General features: G+C 37.7%; 5 protein-coding genes across 7 annotated transcripts in view; 4 read left to right on the top strand and 1 right to left on the bottom strand.

Annotated features, from left to right (window-relative positions):
* stim1a (stromal interaction molecule 1a) overlaps window positions 1-762 on the bottom strand; it is a 37,767-nt gene extending 37,005 nt beyond the window's left edge. Inside the window, exon 1 of one of the 2 annotated variants that reach the window (XM_056756299.1) lies at window positions 542-762. The gene's annotated coding sequence lies outside the window, so the exon portion shown is untranslated. The remainder of the gene's footprint in view (window positions 1-541) is intronic. The other variant, XM_056756300.1, reaches the window with a different exon arrangement.
* rhoga (ras homolog family member Ga) lies at window positions 733-6,854 on the top strand. Of its 2 annotated transcripts, none has more exons than XM_056756302.1 (2): window positions 733-831; window positions 5,457-6,854. In XM_056756302.1, the coding sequence occupies exon 2, from the start codon at window positions 5,484-5,486 to the stop codon at window positions 6,060-6,062; it is 579 nt and encodes a 192-aa protein (XP_056612280.1). In that variant the 5' UTR covers window positions 733-831; window positions 5,457-5,483; the 3' UTR covers window positions 6,063-6,854. The 2 variants fall into 2 exon arrangements, with proteins under 2 accessions (XP_056612280.1, XP_056612279.1); XM_056756301.1 differs by lacking the exon at window positions 733-831 and adding an exon at window positions 3,452-3,547.
* A 2,397-nt stretch (window positions 6,855-9,251) lies between these two features.
* Window positions 9,252-10,924, top strand: chrna10a (cholinergic receptor, nicotinic, alpha 10a). Its single transcript, XM_056756063.1, is given in 6 exon segments — window positions 9,252-9,255; window positions 9,471-9,561; window positions 9,700-9,707; window positions 9,956-10,040; window positions 10,127-10,473; window positions 10,476-10,924. Coding segments are annotated over 6 exon segments (984 nt in total).
* Window positions 10,925-11,642: 718 nt separating this feature from the next.
* On the top strand, window positions 11,643-15,201 carry si:dkey-24p1.7 (sialic acid-binding Ig-like lectin 13). Its single transcript, XM_056757126.1, has 9 exons — window positions 11,643-11,754; window positions 11,845-11,924; window positions 12,050-12,376; window positions 12,745-13,038; window positions 13,305-13,565; window positions 13,764-13,814; window positions 13,981-14,089; window positions 14,185-14,239; window positions 14,423-15,201. The coding sequence occupies exons 2-9, from the start codon at window positions 11,867-11,869 to the stop codon at window positions 14,801-14,803; spliced, it is 1,536 nt and encodes a 511-aa protein (XP_056613104.1). The 5' UTR covers window positions 11,643-11,754; window positions 11,845-11,866; the 3' UTR covers window positions 14,804-15,201.
* Window positions 15,202-15,921: 720 nt separating this feature from the next.
* On the top strand, window positions 15,922-17,058 carry irgq2 (immunity-related GTPase family, q2). The gene has a single exon (XM_056757747.1). The coding sequence runs from the start codon at window positions 15,922-15,924 to the stop codon at window positions 17,056-17,058; it is 1,137 nt and encodes a 378-aa protein (XP_056613725.1).
* The last annotated feature ends 1,997 nt before the right edge of the window (window positions 17,059-19,055 follow it).

Raw genomic sequence — 19,055 nt, 5'->3', positions numbered from 1 at the left:
AAAATATATTTTTTCATCCTATATTATAATATATTGACATGCCTGTGTACCGAAAGATGTAATTTAGATATTTAAAATCATGTTAGGGGTAAATGCATTCATATTAAAAGTGAAAAATAAAGTGGATTATACAACCCTTACGAAACTATCATGACCACATGAAAGGTGTATAGCCAAGATATTTGCAGATGCATAAATATTTCACACGGTATTTATTCATAATCTTAGCAAAAACGCATCAACAAAATATACATTTAGATTATTCAAAAGCAGATCTCTTTAGTTTGAGTCCTCACATATGCTAATGAATACACACCACAAAATATACAAACATTAGTAAGTTATGTCACTCATGTAACAGCTTTATCCAACCAATCGCACCCTAACATCTGACATATTTCATGCAGTTAAATGCGCACCTGGCTTCGTAGAAACACGAGGCCACTGGCACTCACCTTTCCCTCTTCTAAACACCACAACACATCTATAACGGGTTCAAGCAGCAAGAACACGTTGTTTACAAATAATATAATCGATATACCTGTGAATTTCGTCTCACTGGTTGAGCTTAAACTCGAATGTTCGTCTTCAGCGGCTGCTCTCTCCTCCCACGAGACTCCATTGAGGCTTTTTATTAAAACACTCCAGAAAACACACGACCGCGATCCGGCGAGTGAAAGAAAACGTCAGGTGGACGGTAGTATCAGCGATCGAAGCAGCGACGGGCCGTGCGAGCTACGCTTCCTTGTCGATTCACGCCGGGGCTGGCGGGCTGCGGCGCGACGCATGCGCAGATACTCGCTTTGCCAACTCGGCAGCGCACACAAGCAAGTAGGTTCAACTTGACGCAGACATAATGTTCGATGAAATCAAAGTACCGCGAGATGGAAGCATAACGAGCCGTGCGATTTCTCACGCTCTCGCGGTACCGTGACGTCATACATTGATGGTTCTGCGCAGCGCCGCACGTAATCGAACTTGCCTAGTAATACTTATAAAACGCCAAGGCGTGATTTTAGCGAGGGTAGTATTTTGTTCCTCTTTTTATTTTATGACAACATGGATCATGATTTTCAATCTCAGCTTGATTCATGAGGATTTGTAGACAATATTAATCACTCAATTCAGCAATATTGAAACCATTTTTAGTTAAATTAACCATTAAATCATTTTATCCCCGTATAATTTGGACCATTTTTATCTTTTTTTGACATCACTCTCTCTAACCACCGACACACTATTTCATCATCTGTATATATAATTGTATCACTTGTGTGCGTGGTAGGATATGGGATTTAGTCGTGTGATTGGTAAAAATAAGACACGTATGATGTTTGTTGCGACTCTTACATCTGTTTAGTCTGTTTGAAAGCTTTTCTGTTTAATTGTATGCACACTCACCTCCCTTTTGTGAACGGACTGCAGATTCAGATATTCGTCCGTAGACATGTCCATGAATCCCAATAAAGCGTCTGTCTAATGACTACACTGCCGCCTAGTGGTTTGGCGATGACACCACGTTCATTTAAGTGACAGCAGGGATCTTTAACGCTGTAGCTGAAATACACAGAAAATGCATATGTTTCTTGTGAAAGTATAGGCAACAGTGCCCTCTTGAGGTGTACGCATTTATACTGGATTACCTGGAACAGATAAATTAGGTTTATTAGGACAAATTATGCTATCCTATCACGATCACAAAAAGTGTGTAATGTATGATGCTTCTGTATCGATAAATTGCTATATTTAATGTCAATATTGTGCATGGCTGGATGAATATGAGTCTTCTTGAGTCTTTAATACATTTGTGTTTTAATAGCTGTCGCCCATAGAAATGTGTATTACGTTGTGTTATCTGTACAAATCAAGACCTAGTAAAGAGGATCAAAATTGCGTTACCTTCAGACACATGGTGTATGCAAATAACACAAAAAGAATAAAAAAATATAAAAAAGATACAGATAAATAGAGATTATTATATACAGTATATGTAAAATACAACTATACAAGCAGGGATAATTAATAAAGAAGAAGATCAATCTGCTTCATCTTCTACACATTCAGATAGAGATTCTAGTCACTCCACCACCTGGCCACCCTTGCGGAAAAAAGTGCACTTTTTACGTGTACTTATTACGTAAATAATGTACTTTAAAACAGCATACTTAAGTGTGAATTAATTGTAATGTTTTCAACCATCTAAATACGTATTATCTGTAATTTATTTCAAATATATTACAGTTTTATTTTGCATTAAAGGCATTAAGCTGAACTTTTGAGGGATTTTTTTTAACAACTTAAGTGGCACTTTAATACATTTTTACGTGTAATTTCAAATTTGCTTATGATGTCTGAAAAATATGTTTAAAGTGTATTTACTTTATTCTACATATGCTTCAGAATTATTAATCAGTACAACACTATAAGTGTAGTTCTGTCAAGTACTACAAATTCAAACTCACTTAAATTAAAAGCACATGAAAACTTAATTGCACATTATTACAAAGCACATTTTTAAAAAGTGCACTTAAGTGTGTTTTAAAAAAATATCATGAAATGTACTCTCTTGAATGACAGTTAAGTTGACTTCAATGTCAGAAATATAATACTACCTAAAAGTACACTTTTAAAAAGTGTGCTTTGATTATTTAAAGCACACTAGAAGTGCACATTCAATACAATTAAATACACATATTTTTCACAAGGGCAGGTGGCTCACCTCGCTCCTGTATTTTGTCTTATCTTTGTTGCTAATGAGACCCACCACAGTCGTGTCGTCCTCAAACTTGTCGAAGAGGTTTCAGTTGTCGTGTGACGGCGTGCAATCGTGGGTCACCAGGGTGTAGAGGAGGGGGCTAAGCACACGTCCTTGGGGGGCCCCCGTGTTCAGTGTGATGGTACTGGATGTGTTATTGCCCAGTCGTACTGCCTGAGGTCTCCCACCAACAGCCAAGTATTAAGTCCCAGCTGAGCAATTTGTGAGTGAGCTGTTGAAGGATGATTGTGTTGAATGCTGAACTGAAGTCTATGAGGAGCATTCTGCTAGACAGGTCTTGAGTGAGAGCAGCTTGGAGGGCAATGGGGTTCATTGGACGAGACTTGATGTTGTGCATAACCTGCCGTTCAAAGCACTTCATGAGAATATAAGTAAGTGCAACTGGACGGTAGTCATTGAAGCAGGATGGAGATGACTTCTTTGGGACTGGAATGATGGGGTAGTTTTGAAGTATGCGGGGACAACAGTCTGACTAAGCAAGATGTTGAAAATGTCTGTGAAGACATCAGTGAGTTCAACTGAACAGTCTGTCAGCACGCGCTGTGACTAATTCACTGTGTTGTTTTATTAATAGGCTTCATTTCTGATACTCAGCTTTATGGCTCTTATAGTTTTTGAACTTCCCTACAAGCTCTTTGCCTTTTTGTGTCACTAACTTCCTCTCAGCGAATTAGTCGACAATCACTTCCTTCTGCAGTGCCCTGAGAATCTGTGTTCAGGGTTAGTTCACTACTGACACATTATCTGTACTGACCTTTTCATCAATGAATGGTAAGTTACATTTTTATATTTTCCCTTTTCAGGCATAGTCTTAAATGGCACCTGATTGTCTATTCCTAAATCACTGACCTGTAAGGTTTCATTGTTATAAGGCAGGATTTGATTTCACTGCTGCATAGCTTGAAAATGGAAAAATCGATAAAGAGTGGCGATGCACAAAGAGGCGATTATATCCTTTTTTGATCATTGTTGTTATTTGTTAGTAAAATGGAGGTCTAACTGGTTTTGTATACTGCAAGGAATTTTGTCGGAATCACATCATTTACTTTTACAGTAGATTAAACAAATATATAATATTCTTACTTTATTCTTCATCAAGTTAAAACGTAATATTCTACGATTAAAACACAAGAAAACCTTTATGCAATTCACACATTGCTTGGTTATAAGTTACATAGTACTTTGTACAGTAGTTCAAGGTACATGCAAATCAATATCAGCTTTACATATTACAAGATAACAAACAAAACTATTTTAAATTTTAAATAAATTATTATAATAATATTACACCAGAGGATTTTAGAAAAATATGCTAATAATGGGATCTGGTTAAATGTCGACATAAGGTACATATTCTAATGATAGTCCCCTTGACAATAAGCAGTACACCGTATTCTTACTTCCCTTTTAAATGCAACTCCTTTTCTAGTCATTTTGAAGAATAAACTCTGGTTCTATTTTCAAACTGTTTTATATTCATAAAACAGTTTAGCGTGTTACACATAAAATAAATAAAGAAAATAAACTGATATATTTCTTTCAGGCTGAGGAGAGCAAGCATAAGCTGTTCTTCAACCACTACCAAGAGATCTTTCATATCTCAATTGTTTATTACTAGACAGCAAAAAGATTACAAATGTAAATAGACGTTGATTAATGGCTGGAATAACCCCCCTACATTTTTAAACTAGACATACATTATTCACTTGTAGAAGTTTTGAAAGTTTCAGATAGAAACAGACTAACTGATGAAATCTGCAGACTGGCGCAGACTTTCTGCAACTAGTCCAGACCTCAAATCTTGGCAAAATCTGTGCGAAGGTCTTGCAGTGTATTTTAGTCTCTAGTCTTCACAGTTGTCTTGAGACACAGATGTTGGTAACCTTACAAGTGTCCTCTAAACTAAGTTTCAAAAGAGAACTCATACATGTCAGCATGATTCACATTTTATAGCTCTCTACTGTATGTCAACAATTGTCTCATTAATCTATATTTCTATTTCTTCTAAAGCAAATAAGGACAAATGTCACAATAGAACTCACTTATGTTCTCTGAGCTTTAAAATAGCTTTTGAGTATCTTCTGAACAATACATTTTCTATCAGGATACACGGACATTGCCTCAGATTATACAGACTGTATATGTTGTTTCTGAGGGAAAAACGCACCTCTGTCTGTGAGATGCGTGGTCTAAAGTATTTCCGCCAGCTCAGCTCCCCTACTTCTCAGAAGGATATAAATAAAGGACAACACTGCAATGTTTTGTGTGTGGAAATGCAGTCATTTTTAGCTGATACACACACGTGATAATGTGACATCAATGAGACTTGCGCAACTACATTAGCCTTGATGCTGCTTCTTTTGGTTGTAAGCATTTAGATACATATCATTATTGGCATTGCTATTTAAAACCAACATACTATTACAATGGCTTTATTTTGGTATAAAATGGGGGCACGAAGTTTAAAAGCACACGAGAAAATACTTCTGTTTGTTTTTCCCTTATATGCAAAATTTGCATGAAATTAACATGACAGCATGAATTCAACTGGCCTTGACTCTAAAAGTTTACTGTAACAACATGATTTGAGATTCTGAGAATTCCCCCTCAAATTCTGTTCAGATTTTTGGACCCCACACATTCATGTTAAACAAATGCACAATTTATTTTGTATTTTCAGTGATTTGGGTCTGACTAAGAGACGATAATGCAGAACATCAAGTGCGTCGTAGTTGGAGACGGTGCCGTTGGGAAAACCTGCCTCCTGATTTCCTTCACCACCAATGCTTTTCCTAAAGAATACGTCCCAACTGTCTTCGACAACTACAGCGCACAGCTTACAGTAGACACAAAACTCATCAGTCTGAACCTGTGGGACACGGCGGGTCAGGAGGAATACGACCGTCTGCGGACTCTCTCCTATCCGCAGACCAACGTGTTTGTCATTTGCTTCTGCATCACCAGCCCTGCATCCTATGAGAACGTCAAGCTAAAGTGGTACCCTGAGGTGTCCCAACACTGCCCTAATGTTCCCATTCTGCTGGTGGGGACTAAAAAGGATCTGAGAGAGGACCCAGAGGTTCTGAAGAAGCTGAAGGAGAACAACCAGTCACCTATCACCCAGCAACAGGGAGGAGCGCTGGCACGACAGATTCAGGCAAGCAAGTACATTGAGTGCTCAGCGCTCATCCAAGACGGGGTGAGTGAAGTGTTCACGGAAGCGGTTAGCATTTACCTCAACCCAACGCCATCAGCTTCCAAAAAAACTAAGTGTGTGATACTGTAAAAGTTCTGCGACTTAAAGATGATCTATTTTTTTTAAGGTTTTTTTCACATGTACTCTAAATTATAACATATATAGCAGTCATAACATTAACACTTAAATGTAAAGTATAAACACTTCAGCATGATGTAACAAAAGCATGTATTAAAAAAATACAGCACAGACACACTTTACAAGAATGCATTTTACTTGTGTCCCAAGCATTCAAAAGCAATCTTCTGGGGCCAATGTATGTTAATAGTAAAACATAAATTAATAAAAAATATACTTTTTTAGATTGTGGAGAAGGGCATATTGTAACAGTAATGTGGATTTAATAAAAAAAAGGAAACGTGTTTTTATATATGTATGCAGATATTTTATGTAAATGCAGAAGTTGAAATGTGTCACCTGTGTTATCTTTGTCTTTTTCTTTCCTTTTTTTGTCATTCAAAATAAGGTCAAGTAAACAAAAATGACGACAGAAGTTTTTGTGTGAACTATCCCTTTAAAATATTTTAATTTAAGCAAAATATCCACTAATGAGAATGTCAGATTTACTTTCCTTACATAAGAAAAAATGTGAGAACATCAAGAGTGCACAGCTGGACAGATCTAGAGATGTAAAGACAAATTATTAGACTTCATGGCTATACTATGTAACATACAGTACATGATGTCTCGCCAGATCTAAAAGGGTTTCTGAACTACTGTGTACACCATGTTCACATACATTGTCATGATATTAATAGCTGTGTCCATGAAATGCTGACTTTATACTTTTATGCACACTTAATAAAAAAGGAGAAACCATTCTTAAAATCTGGGTACTTACCTCATGATTACAAAACCCAACCTCCATTAGCTTCAGCTTCAGTTTGAGGCTGTTTATGAAGCAACTTTTATTATTTTTTCATTAATCTTTTGAGCTGTCAGTGAGAGTACTCTACTTGAAAGGAGAACATTCACTTCCCTCCCCTGAATTAGCTGCTGTCTTGGTTTTGCTGAAGCTTTTAACTTTGTTCAGAAACACAATAAAACCGGACAACAAAGAGTTGAGAACTTACAGAACAGTTACGTTCTATCTGCATGCGTTTTGCAATATTGTCAAATAATTGTATTTGTTTAGTGCTTTCTCGTTGAAAAAACAGCTGGGTAAGGTAGGCCTGTGTTTTGATGACCAGCTTAAACCAGCACATGACCAGCTAAGGAACATCTTAAACCAGCACATGACCCACTTAAATCAGCACATGACCAGCTTAAACCAGCAAAAACCAGTAAACCAGCATCAAAACCAGCAGATGCTGTTTTTTTCAACAGGGTTTTACTATAGACCCCTTTTGCTCCGATGTCACAGCATTAGCTGGGGGCGAAACAAAGGAAAAACTGGAGGCGGCCACTACAAATCAGTACAGATTTGGCTACACAAGGAGTCTACAATTTCATCTTGTTGAGTATTTTAGTTCCACAATTGACATACAGTCTCCAATTTGATTCATGGGGATCTTATTTCTGCCTCCACCTAAGCCCCGCCCACAAAAACAACAGCAACATTGTTTCAAAGTAGCATTAGAACATCATATTTACAAGGTGGATGTGAGGTTTTGTCATTGCCCGATCCTGCACCGCCCAATTAGAAATTACGAATACAAATCTCAAAGATGTGGTAATCCCGACATATTCATAAAGTCGCCATGAACGTGATCTTGTTTTCAAAGTGCATTGTGGGATTTTTGGAAGCTTCTGTGTAGCCCTTTGGAAGGGACTTCTAAACTCCTAAATTCTTGCTACGCAAAGTGATGTGAAGTGTATTTGCTTCCCAAAACGATATAAAAAATGTGCCAAAAGCGATTCATAACGCAAATACACGTTTCACGCACTTGGGTTAAGTTTATCTGGCCTTACTTTTTGTGTTTTCTCTGTCAGTGCTGGTCGCGATTCGCACACGGTTATCGGGGAAGACCATTGCTTCAGTATATATAGGTTCCGATTCATTAAATGGCAGATGTCATATGGTCTGTCAAAGTAGGCTAAAAGTGTGAGATGGTTGAACGGATCTGGTTTAAAGTATTGCAGGATGTTGCATTTGCTTCAGTATGCTTTGAAGGTAAAATGCAGTTGACTCAACATGAAACTGAGACAGTTTTATTCCCAGCCAAAACACTGCTCTTCGTTCACTTGGATACTGACCGCAAGCCAGTAAATTTGACAGTAAAATCATTGTCACACCTTCTGGCAAACAAACAGGAAACTCCACACACCGATCTGTATTGGAGATAACGCTGAGGCCTTCCTCATATTTTTCATACACAAATTGGATTTTTATTTTTGTGCGTGTCTTTGTGTATCGGTTGATCTAGTATTTTACTGTTACATCCTAGTAAGTCACTGTTACTGTTAAATAGTAAATACAAGGGCTATTTATATTTTACTCATGAAAATAAAGGTCTTAATGTACAATTGTATCTAATTTATAATTTTGTAAAGCCAAAGATTAGCAACTATAATTACAAATCACATAGTAGAACTTTGAGTGGTCTCTACAGTGAATATTGATAGTCTGGCATTATGGAATTCTTCCTCTACACGTGCAAATAATGCCACCATGTGGCTATTGTTTGTAACGACCTTATATGAAGAGGGTGAAATGTATTTTGCACTTTATCAACTTTATCTCAAGTATTAAAAATATAATAAACGTATTGATCTGATGTTGGATGAGCTTAAAGGTTTTGTGATGAATCAGTTTGCCAGTCATATAAAGTTTGCCAGTCATATTTTATAAAGTGTTTAACTAACACTAGGTGCCCCAATAGTAATGATTTTTTTCTGTTTTCGTATTATTTATATATTTTTTCCACTAAACCTGCCTGGGATTCAGTAGTAGTGTGTTTTACCTTCTTCAGTCATTTTAGAAAGTGTGAGGACGCAGCAGGCGGTATTACACATGTGCAGTAGAGGATTAAACCGTGTTGAGTTCATGACATTATACAACATCTGCCAACTGCAGCTGAGATATCCGGATATTGAAGGGATGGATCTCTTTTTGAGTGATTTCAAAAGTTTATTATCATCAGATTTTTTGCAAGTAATTGGCTACTGTGACAAACCCTATGTCCAATATACAGAACGCATTGCTGAATGTGATTTTTGGCAATTTGTTTGGTTATTTGTGTCGAGAGGATGGGGCATAACTGTGTTGTATAGCTTCAGATGGGTACAATATCAGAAATCCCCCCACCTTACTTGCGTTCACATTTGGGCGGTTTTAGACAGGTAATACCATAAACTGACATAGATTTGTGGGGGTGTGGTTACAAGAGGTGCTTCAGGCAGGTCTGGGTGAGTATTTGCTTTTAGATAGAATGCATCTTTAATTTGGGTAATTTTACATATCTTATACATACAGGAGCATCTTATAACACACCAAAGACACAGAAAAACATGATGACTACGATGGGCTTGATACCATCCGTATTCCTGGTAGTTCTGTATGGAGACCTGATATAGTCCTATATAACAGGTAGATCAGACTGGTGGCATGTTTGTCTTTTTGTTTTGCACTTTCCCTTTTCTCCACATGGTGGCATAAACCCAACACTTGTGAAACAATAAGGAAAAAAATCATATATTTATATTATGGTTGTAATGACCTTGTTAGTTTTTTTGGTGAATATTTCAAAATAAGGTCAAATCTATAACTTTTTTATTGCTTAAAAAGAAACAAAAATTAGTTATTTGACGAGTACATAAAATATCATTCTCATTACCCCACTTCACAATAATAGCAAGGAAAACAAACATTTTAACAGCTTAAATGCTCTTAACGGTCCTCAATTATGATTTTGAGGAAAAAACATAAAACACAGACACATATTTGGTCATCTTGTGCCTTCATCTTATTTTATGACAAGCAGGGGAAATGTACGGCCAGATCATGCGGGACGCACCAGCCATCACCAAAAGCTCCTGCAAGGCGGACGTTTCCTTCTTCCCCTTTGAGCTTTTTATAGGATGATAAAATGTAGGTCGCTTTGGATAAAAGCGTCTGCTAAATGCATAAATGTAAATGTAAATGACCTACTGAGCTATGGGTCATGGACCTACAACGGCAACCAGCTGGATATTCTGAACGCCATGGAGAGCGCAGATCTCGCAGACCTTGTCGACATTGTGGAGTGGGAAGTGCTGGGAATGCCGGCCAAGAGGAACATCGTTCTGTACGGCTGCTGCGCAGACCCGTATCCAGACATCACTTACACGCTGAAACTAAAGAGACGCGCTCCGTTTTACGTATTTAACTTGCTCATACCTTGCGTTACGATATCGCTCTTAGCCCAGCTGGGCTTTTATCTACCCGCAGACTCTGGGGAGAAGGTGAACGAAAAGTTCATCCTGTAGTATCTGGCCATGATTTGCTTCATCTACGAAGTCGGCAAAACTACATGACCGCACAACAAGAGACATCAGATCCTCAACCTCCAAAGCCTACCGACTCGAGTCACATGAACGGCTGTGCTGGAAAAGATGATGTTGTTTTCAAATTTGACCGAAGACAAGATGCCACATCTCCAAGGTTTCCAGAAGACCAATCTCAGATCATGAGCCCATGCTCGCTGGGAAAACAGCCCACCTGTCGGTACGGTCCAGGGACTGGAGGCGATGGAGATCGTGATGATGGGTCCAAACGTCCATGCCTGTGTGAACAACAGGTTCTCATGAGGAATATTGAGTATGTGGCAAACTGTTATCACGATCAGAGAGTTACAGCGAAACGAACAGGAGAAAGGAAGAAAGTGAAGAAGCTTTTGGACCGATTCTTCATGTGGCTGTTCTTCATTATGGTTTTCTTCATGAGTTTACTTATAATGGGGAAAGCTATATGACAGTGTTTAACTTTGCATAAAATACATATATAGTCTTTCTGAGCATGTGCGTGACAGTAGGCATCGAAGATTCTATTTTTAAAACTTCAGCTGTAGAATAAAGTGCTTGCATACAGTACATTCACACTTGTTGAAACATCACATATCTGCTAGATCAAAATGCAGAAGTCTTTGAATAACACATGGAGTTATTTATAAAGTTCTGCAAGCCTTGATGCTGTGCAAAAAATCTGTTTTTGTTTTCATTTTATGCATCTAAAATATCAAAATTACATTCGAAGAGTGACTTCCATCTATTGGCGTACTCTGAGAGCGTTATAGTTGTTACATGAGTGCAGACATTGAATGCTAGCAAAGCTCGTTCACACATTTATTTAGATGTCCATCCCTTGCATCACCTAAATGTGATGTTGGAATCAACCAGCATTTCTTCACCTTTCTGAGATTATGAAGCGAGCAAAAAGCATCTTTATCTTTAATTATTAGAACATGGTTTTTGAGTTCCTCATTTCATACACATTACATTCTGCAGCAGTGTTATCACACACACTCAACAAATCTGCACATATTGCTCGCACACTTACAACCCACCTATAAACTATATATTGTTGACTTTAAATCTTCAATGTTATGGTGAAACATTTGGTTTTATCACAGCTGTGTTTCTCTATTTCTTTATCTCTGTTTTTATTTTTGTCATACGCAACAACGGCCCTTCCATATATGTGCTGAACTTGAAGCTTTAGAAGGAAGTGACACCATACAGGAACTATAAACTCTCTACATCTGCACTTCTCAGAGCAACGTGAAGGAGTTCCCAGGAGAAACGGGTAAGAGAGTCCGTTTTTATTGATTTCATGTAATGTAATTTTAATAAATAGTTTGTTTAAAATGCTCAAGTAATGCATCTTTCTGTGCAGATCTGTGGAACACACATTAACAATGCAGATCATCTCTAGTTGTACAGTCTTCTGTATGCTGATCTTAACTGTTTTTACAGGTACTGTATGTGTTTCTAAATTGCAGTGTTCTTTCAGGTTTTAATGTTTTTAGTTGATTTTATATTGTTTGTATAAAATGATCATAAGTTTACTTTATACTTTATTTTTTTTATTTACGGTCAAGACAATGAACACCAGGCTATCAGCCTCTCTCCTGCAAACGTGACTGCAGTTACAGGAATATGTGCTCTCGTTTCATGTACCTCTACTTCTCCAGACAGTGCAAAGTCTATCAAGTTTTGTGAATGTAAAAGTAAAACTGAAAAACAACAATGCCAAAATGCTTATTTTGAAAAAGACAGGATTAAAATCTTTGAATCTGTTAAGAACACAAAGAACTGCAGCTTCATTATTAAAATTATAACAGCAGATGATGATGGAGATTATGAGTTAAAAGCGAGAGAAGCACAACAAAACACATGCAACCCCAAACTTAAAATCATAATTCAAGGTAATGCTGCTCGTGTTTACACATGTTAAAAAGTTCTCTTTATTGATTCTTCTCTTTCAGTTCTATTCTGTCAAAGTGATGCATAAGTCATTCTGCACAAGATTTCAAAGCATTAGCAGAGGAAAGCACATTATACAAATGTCATGGTTTCCTAAATAATGAATTTTAACTCGGGATATACCACACTGCTAATACTGTTGCTCTGTTGTGCCACATGACACAAGATTCATTTAAACAAGCTGATTCTGTAAATGACACAATTATTTCGACTACAGTAATCTAAAGACTTATTTACATTTAGATCTCCAGCTCTTCTATTCACAACAGTATGATTGACGGTTTACCTCTCTGTGTATTTCACCTCGCAGATGAACCTGTAATAGTGGTTCCTCCTCTCAGAGAACGTGAACAGGCCAATCTGAGCTGCTCAGCACCGTCTCCATGCCCTGAAACTCTTCCAAACATCACATGGTGGATCACGAAAAGAAATGGAGAGATCACTGAAGTTATGAATGACACCACATTGACCACCACTGAAGGCTTCTACAACTCAACTTTGACCTTAACACCAACCTCTGAACTACACAATGCTACTGTTGGATGTAATGTGAGCTATGGAGATAAAAAAACCATCACTACCAATAAGACTATTGAAGTCATGCGTGAGTTACAAGTCTATGTTTATGCAAACTACTAGAAAAGAATGAATCGATTATGCATTTATATTTACATTTTATTTTATACAGTATACATTGTGTTTAACCATCACATAACAAAAAACGAAACTGTGATTTATTAAAAATGAGAAGAGTCCTCTAACTACCATCTCATCTGTCTGTCTCATACTGAAGACTAAAACTAAAAGGATTGTTGGTATGTTGTTCAACCTAAAAGTTCTCGTATTAAATTATCTAGTGTTATTTTTCAGATGAACCAACTTTAAAAATTCTGGGTAATAACACGGTGAATGAGGGCGATACTCTCAGACTTAGCTGCACTGTAGACAGTCACCCGGCCTCCTCTAATCCTGTATGGACTCTGAATGTAACCACAGACAAACTGATGAACCTCACTTCAGATGGAAATCTCACTATTACCAATGTAAGCTCACAGCATGCTGGAGAATATGTCTGTTCGGTGAAGTATAGGGATATGCCCTGGAACACATCTATCAACATTAATGTGGTCCGTAAGTAAAAACTAAGTTTGATTATTGAATCCACTTACAAAATGTTTCAAAGAAGACTTTATGTTTAATTTAAATGTCAGTAAAGTTCATGTTTGAAGAAATAATGATTTTTCAAAGACCTGGGACGGGTTAGAGTGGATTTATAGTCTTAATACCATCTTTAACCAATTTTAAAATCAGACATTTTTCACGTCTTAGGTAATACAAATGAAACGAAAAAAACTGACAACGTCACCATAGGATTTAAAGGTATGAGCACCAAACCTAAAGTCACCGGTTAAGTTTGTCAAATCACAAAAGCCTCGTACCTCAATATACTAAATGGAACATATACTAAATGAGAACTATTTAGAATGACATTTTTTGTGAATGTATATTTTATTGATGGGATCTTTGTTCTTGAATTCTATCAAAGATTTTCTAGCCTTAATGGCAGACAAAAAAACACACATCTTTTTGATCGGAATGGGAACCTCAGCAATCATCTTTTCTGTGCTTTTGTGTTGTTGGGTGTCCTGCAAAAGGTAACATTTACTAACATGCCTAAGAAAAGCTGCAAAAATGAATCAACAATCAATCTTTATTCATCTTTATCCATTTGTTTCTATTTTCTCCACAGAGCCAAAAAAACTGAAGTGCAGAATGGACCCACAGACTCTGAAGTTAATTTAAAGGCAGGCTTAAAGCATGACAATAACAAGGAATAAAATAACAACAGTACTTGGACTTGTTTTGTTTGCCAAGTTAATGTGGTTCTTAAAACAAGAAGGGCATTTGGACATAATGAATGTCTAAGGACATCCAACATGTTTTTCAGTCTGGTTTGCGAAATATGTGATATGTTCTCTTCGTTTTAGATGGTTCAGACGAACATCGATCTGACTGTAACCAATGAACAGACGCCTCTTCATAACCAATCTGATGCAGAAATGTCATACACACTGGTGGAGCCGATAGGTGGAGAAGAAGAGAGTGAAGCAGGTGGAGCAGAAGACGGTGAAGCAAGCGAGGCAGCAGCAGGAGACCTCGACTATGCCGCAATCGACTACTCGCTTCTAAAGCAGAAATCACCTGAGGAGGAAGAAAGCAAGTCAATTGACACAGATTATGCAGAGATCAAGAGGGATGAGAAGGGACGGAAAGCACTTGACAGTAAACATGACCACTCTGAAGACCAGAAGCAGGATGAGGAAGAGGGGCTTTATTCTGATCCAGATGCACTGAAAGGTCAAGCATGAGGAACTACATAAAGGTTTTTGTGGTGGTTCTGTAAAAAGCATTTCACAAAAGGAGTCTTCTTTCTCAAAAGCTTCAAGAGTGCGTTTATGCATAGGTTAAGCAGTTACCAGAAACCGCTGAAAACAAGCATGCATTTAAAAAAGTTAGCAAATTTTGAATTTGTCATCTTGTGTTGTTTTTACTTGTGCTTTGAAAAAAAAACATAATATAAATGCTCAGTGTATTAACATAACGGCACATGATGTCCCGGACATTTTGTCATAGATATTTAGACATTAGGCTTTATTGTTTATGTTATTGTCTGTGTTGCTTTACGGATTGTATCATACAACAGTCATTTTTTTGTCACGTTGGTCCCATTTATTGCATTCTATTATAATAAAGAGAACAAATCCAATGACTTCTGATTACCATGTTTATTTGCTACATTTGATAAATATGGTTATTTTATAGAAATTAATAATACCACTTCAGACTTTTTAAAAGCCATTAGCCCCGCGAAGCAGCAGAGTGCCTAAAATACCCTTAGCTGTTAAAAAATGCACTTGTAACCCACTGCTTCGCAGGTCTTAGTGCTTTTATAAAACGGTAATTTCATATGAGTAGCAACGTTTCATAAAATAAAGTAAAATGGACTCCATTATTGACATCATGCTGTCGTTTACATTGTACCCTACACAGCTTCTATTAGATGACATGTTTTGGATTAGTCCTCGCATAATAGGATTAGAATGTTCCACACTCTCAAAGGAATCCTTAAATAGCTTGTGAGAGGTTCAGCATGTAAAGCTCACACCACCTAACCATATACCGTACTGGTATGGTTTCATATTTTCAGCGGTTTACCACTCCAGCCGTCATTATTTATGATCTGAAAGGTATGTGTTTCTATTGAGTAAAACAAACAAATCTATTGGCTGTTATTTTTGTACATAAATATTTGTATAATACAAAGATAGAAAAATAGATAGATAAATAGAAGTGCAACATTCACATTTATATAAATAACTTTGATATATGTTGTAAATTTAGAAAATACATATCTTACAACAATCAAAACACAATCTAAGATTCTATCTGTCTTGTGTATTTGTAGATTATTTGTCATTTGGCGAACATGGCTGATGTGCTAAGGAGTCTTAACCTTTTAGAAATGCTTAAGGAATCCATAGAGAAGAACAATATTTCAGACATAAAAGATGCCGTGGAGGACATGCTGATCAGCAGAATTAACATTGCAGTCGCTGGTGACAGAAGTGCTGAAAAAGCTGCTTTTATCAACTCTCTTCGAGGACTCGGTCAAGAAGATGAAGAAGCGGCTCGTGTTCCATCTTCTGCTGCCCCGGAGGAACTCGCTGTGTTTCTCAATCCCAAGCATCCGGATTTTCGGCTCTGGGATTTGCCATCCATCCCCAACGATTCTCATTTTGAAGCAGAGGATTATATACAGCGTTACAAAGTTATGCGTTACAATGCCATCGTTTTGACATTCACAGAGAGTCCAAGTGAGAACAGTGTTGCACTGTGGAGGGAACTTCGCTTCTTACAAAATTATAAGGTTTACTTTGTCTTATTAGCCTCCATAAAAGAAACTGAGAAAACACTGGAAACGAAGAAGAAAGCAAGTCTAGAAGGGCTAAAGGCTGAAGGGGTTCCACTGCCAAAAGTGTTCCTTGTTAACCCATCTGCTTTGGATGAACTGGACTTCCAAATGTTTTTAGAGGCGATGCGAGGCGACCTTCCGGAAATCAGGGCACATGCTCTTATTTTGGCGCTACCTGCTTTCTCCATCTCCTTGGTCAACCAGAAAAAAGATGCGTTTAAGGCGCTGGTGTGGGCAGCGGCATCTTTATCTGGTGGGGTTTCTGCCATTCCCGTGCCCTTTGTGGCCTCCATGTTGGACGCTACCGTGGCCGTGAGGATTTTGTCGAAGGCTCAGATTTCGCTTTGCCTGGATGATGATTCTCTGCTGCGAATGGCAAGGCAGCGGGGTCTTGACCCATCCAGGCTGAAGGCTCTGAGGTCATGTGCTCTTTCTATTGAGGTCAGCAAGAGTGAGGTTAAAAGACGTCTTGCAGAGGCCGAAAAGGAAACCAGTACCGCTAAAGGAAGACTTGTGGAGCTGGCCATGCCAAGACAAGCCAGGTCCGTTAGTCGATCTTTTACCGTTATGCTACAGGCGCTCAACGCTGCTATTGATGACATGGGTGCTGATGCTGAGAAAGTGATTGCCATGGTAACAGAAAGACAGTAGAACACATTTTGTCATTGTCGGGGTACAGATGATCATATTTGATTGAACTGCTTCTGCTATCTCGAAGCATTTAAAGATCAGTTCTTTATGGTCTAACACACATGGGCTTAAATCTCGGGGGGACAGAGGGGACATGTCCCCCTCTATCGGAGGGTTGCCCCCCCCTCGATCAACTAAACTCGCATTCGCTATTGTCATAAATATATTTGTGTACCTAAACTAGTTGTGTAATTAGAAGAAATACAAACGCCAAAATTTAATTTAAAGTTTAAAAACTGTTGAGTTCCCCCTCACCTGCCTCTCAGGCCCACTGCCTGCTCTCCACGATCATCTCACCTGCGGAACACATTCAAGTCAGGTATGCGGCTCAGTTCATCAGTGGCACTATATCTAGCGTCCACAAATGGTTCACAGCTTTCATTCAGTTGGAGAAGGTCTTTTTTCTGAGCATCTATTGTGTGCAGTATGTGCGCGGCGGATAAGCTAAACATTCCCTTTAATGAAACTCGGGCAATTCATCAACGAGTACAACACAGAATTTAAGCATCTGTCACCGTTACTGTTTGTTTGGCTACACTAACATGAACAAAGATTGTTGGCGGAGGCAGTGCACTACAGGGGAAAATAACAACCACTCATTACTATCGATGTACCGTGACTTTGTCAGACGATTTTGCCGTATAAATCAGGATAACATCTTAAAAGTGTTTAATAAGTGACTCATTGTCAATATGTAGTATCATGGGTAGTGTGTTTTTATATTTGTTTCCTGTCTTCACAACAAAGACAAAAAAATATATAAATGGAAAAAGCTTTATTGTTCACTTTTATTACAGTATGTGGCAGTTCAGTTATGTTTAGTTATAATATGACTTTAAGTCTGCATGATAAACCTATAAACCCAATGCATATTGTCGCTTAGTTGTACAATTTTGACTGTATTATTTGTGTCCCCTTCAGAAATTGCTCTTGAGAAATTGAAAATGTGTTGTCCCTCCTACTTTTAAATGAGATTTACGCCCATGCTAACACATAGTGAAAGAGAATTTTGTCTACAAGCTTTTTGCCTCATTTCCTTCTCATTTGTTCCTCCTTTGTGCAATGCCCAGCTTCATCTTAAGTAAGCATGCAGAAGGAGCTGCGAAAACACAGGCCAAACTACACAGTGTCAACTATGATTTAAACACTGATAAAGGAAGTGTGTTTCACACCCAGACTGGCAAAAAAATTAAAACCCTTGTTTCAAAACATCTCATGTTATCTCTGAGCACCATTTCTTAACCATTTCACATGAAATAAATAAAAAAAACATTGGAAATGCAACAGAATAAGGAAGTCATTTTTAAGGCATTGCATGTTAATAAAATAAATGTTTGTGTTTTTCAAGTCATTCAGGTTTGCAATGACTAGAGTGTGTGTAAATGACCACCAAATGTTTTATTTCTGAGTGAACTATAAGATCTGAACCACAAGCCTAAAACACATAACTATTTTCTAGCTGTAAGTTCAGTTGGAAACAAAACCATTTATGACTCAACACTCAAACGTGTGTGTTTAAAGAACCCAAATGTGTCTGAATAGACACTTCTCTCTATATAATGCACTGAAGTCATTCAATTGTGATTTAAATACTGAGATAATGCACCCATTGCACTACTAAAGTAATTCTGTACCAATTGGACAACAGCTCTCTCTAGATATCTACTCAAACTACATTTCAATATCACAGAGAACAAATTGTAATGGTGGCATTCGTTTTTAGAAGTTAAATGGAGACTACAACTAAAAGAGAAAGAGAAATATGTGTAACAACAATTAACCTCTAGTTCACGTGGGTGAAGTTTACCAGGCTTGTGCCAGTCTACCCAAATGACTAGCACAATATAATTGACAAAAAAGAGAGAATGATGCCCTCTAGGGGTTCTGATCATTGACTTGTTTGTTTACAATAAATCATTTTGAAAATGTTACGTCACCGTGTTCTCACTATGTATCTC

This window comes from Triplophysa dalaica, chromosome 9 (genome assembly GCF_015846415.1).
Source record: "Triplophysa dalaica isolate WHDGS20190420 chromosome 9, ASM1584641v1, whole genome shotgun sequence".
Taxonomy (NCBI): Eukaryota; Metazoa; Chordata; class Actinopteri; order Cypriniformes; family Nemacheilidae; genus Triplophysa; species Triplophysa dalaica.
Note: the sequence above shows the minus strand (reverse complement) of the source record. Positions and strands in the feature narration are given on the sequence as shown.

What these genes read in the sequence shown, in the direction of transcription:
- rhoga (XM_056756302.1), top strand. Translation starts at nt 5,484, where the DNA reads ATGCAGAACATCAAGTGCGTCGTAGTTGGAGACGGTGCCGTTGGGAAA.
- irgq2 (XM_056757747.1), top strand. Translation starts at nt 15,922, where the DNA reads ATGGCTGATGTGCTAAGGAGTCTTAACCTTTTAGAAATGCTTAAGGAA.
- si:dkey-24p1.7 (XM_056757126.1), top strand. Translation starts at nt 11,867, where the DNA reads ATGCAGATCATCTCTAGTTGTACAGTCTTCTGTATGCTGATCTTAACT. An exon ending in GATCTTAACTGTTTTTACAG is followed by an intron (nt 11,925 to 12,049) that starts GTACTGTATGTG and finishes TTTACGGTCAAG; the next exon opens with ACAATGAACACCAGGCTATC. An exon ending in ACTTAAAATCATAATTCAAG is followed by an intron (nt 12,377 to 12,744) that starts GTAATGCTGCTC and finishes TTCACCTCGCAG; the next exon opens with ATGAACCTGTAATAGTGGTT.